The 1,822-nt window shown below is 44.1% G+C and overlaps 1 protein-coding gene across 1 annotated transcript; it reads right to left on the reverse strand.

Moving 5' to 3' along the window:
- Positions 1–26: 26 nt before the first annotated feature.
- Positions 27–1,613, reverse strand: LOC111667151 (KAT8 regulatory NSL complex subunit 1-like). Its single transcript, XM_023422757.2, has 3 exons — positions 1,432–1,613; positions 824–979; positions 27–250 (listed from the first exon to the last, which is right to left on the reverse strand). Exons 1-3 carry the CDS (start codon positions 1,541–1,543, stop codon positions 27–29), a joined length of 492 nt encoding a protein of 163 aa, XP_023278525.2. The 5' UTR covers positions 1,544–1,613.
- Positions 1,614–1,822: the final 209 nt, after the last annotated feature.

Genomic DNA, 1,822 nt, shown 5'->3' on the forward strand with positions numbered 1-1,822 from the left:
TTTCTCCTGCAGATATATAACTCAATCTACAAAGACTCACTGTCAGTTCTATCCAGCGAGGGCTCTCTTAATCTCTTGCGGCTGTAGTTCTTGTCGTAGGGCCCTAACGGGGTAGAGAGGGCCTGCAGCCGCTCGGTCTTGCACACGGCCTGGCCCTCGAGCCTGGCCGTGTTCAGCACTGCACTGCTGGTGCCCACGCTGCTGTCCACTGTCCTCGGCTTCTCTGCACGGTTCTTATAGTGGCCCAGTCCTGCAACACCAGGAGCCAGTCACGTTTTAACAAGGAGTTGTCATAGTAGAGGTTTTAAATTTCAATATTTCAAAAGGATCAATTCACTGGTTATGAACGTTTCACCACTATAATAAAAAGTAACAATGAAATCTACTGTAGACCTGTAAGAGTATGGGTTTCACTACTGGAGCTTGAGCATGTGGTTGCTATAGCAGATTAACTGTCTCTGCCCCATGGCGTTATGAAATAAAACGGTTACTGAGAAAAAATGGTGTAATGAAATAAAACAGCTGGAATGAAATAAAAACGACCTGCAATAAAGTCTGTTACTGTGAGAAGAAGAAATGTTTCATAATGATGAGCAGAGATTCAAGGACACATCAGCTCATTTCACATTTTCATGGAAATATATTTTGTCTCCATCTCTTATTTATACATTTAATATGAAACACTTTAGGTCTCCATAGTGGAAACTTCTATTTAGCTAATATAATTTAAGGGATATCAGAGGACCTGCATCGAGATGCGAAATAATGACTGTGTGGGCGACTTTGATGAAGAGTCTGATGAAACTCTTCCTCTTGTACTTACTGACTGCCATAAGTGAATTGGTGAACTTGTGCTTCTCTTTGGACGAGGAGAGCTTGTGTTTGAGGGAGAGTTTCTTCAGTGGTTTGCTCCTCTCCAGTGACTTGGTCTGCCATTGGCTCTTCATCACCTGCTGCAGACGGAGGCCTATACAAACGTCTGAGGGAGAAAAAAAACAGAGTGAAGAAGTCTTAAACACTAAGTTAGTGTGCAGTGTGCAGCTGGATACTTCAGATTTGCAAATGCATAATTTATAATGAGCCAAAGACAATGTACTATATGAGCTCAAGCCAAATCCAAACAACTTATGTATCAGTCTTTAGGGATTCATGTATGACAAACTCCTTAATAATCAAAGATCTAAGTGAACCCTGTGATACAAAGTAAAGACAATATTCTGAAACTCCAGGACAAAAAGGACCATCGTCACTGTCGTTAACACGATACCCGTGGCAGACAGAAAAGATTAAATGACTGAAAATGTTCTCTAAGAACTTCCTGGTGAAGAATTCTCTCTGCGGCCACTCCTTGTTTGTCTTCCCCTCTGAACGTGAAGAAGGAAATGGCTGCGTAAACTGAGATTGCCTTTTAGCGAGGAGCCCAGCACTGACCGTCAGGGAAGGAGAGGATGGGGTGGACGCCAAGATCCAGTCTTGACAGGCGCTCCAGGGTGGGCAGCTCGTACTGAGGGTCTTCTCTGGGGGTGGACCAGCCACCACACATCACACAGCTGGGGTTAACCCTGCAGTTACACTGGATACAGCTGCTTCTCTGGGCCTGGGGGTGGGGGTGGACAACGAAGGGTTTTAAAAACCATGTAAAACTGAGCTGCTCCACTCTGACATTAAAGCACATATTACTCAGTGACGAATGAATGGCTTCTAATATTTCTACAGTTTAATGCACCACAGGAGTAAAGTGAGTCACCCCAGAAAACATTTTCCTCTTGAAGCAACCGCCGTCATGGTGACAGAGTACCAGTATTTTTCACAGATGGATCTA

The sequence above is a fragment of the Seriola lalandi genome, unplaced genomic scaffold (genome assembly GCF_002814215.2).
Source record: "Seriola lalandi dorsalis isolate HSWRI2012SDOR001 ecotype SW California unplaced genomic scaffold, Sedor1 jcf7180002003306, whole genome shotgun sequence".
In the NCBI taxonomy this organism is placed as follows: Eukaryota; Metazoa; Chordata; class Actinopteri; order Carangiformes; family Carangidae; genus Seriola; species Seriola lalandi.

Excerpts from the sequence above, each read along its gene's own strand:
- LOC111667151 (XM_023422757.2), bottom strand. The coding sequence starts at position 1,543 with ATGTGTGGTGGCTGGTCCACCCCCAGAGAAGACCCTCAGTACGAGCTG. Across the intron at positions 980-1,431 it reads CATCCTCTCCTTCCCTGACG|ACGTTTGTATAGGCCTCCGT; the intron begins GTCAGTGCTGGG and ends TTTCTCCCTCAG. Across the intron at positions 251-823 it reads CAATTCACTTATGGCAGTCA|GACTGGGCCACTATAAGAAC; the intron begins GTAAGTACAAGA and ends CTGGTGTTGCAG.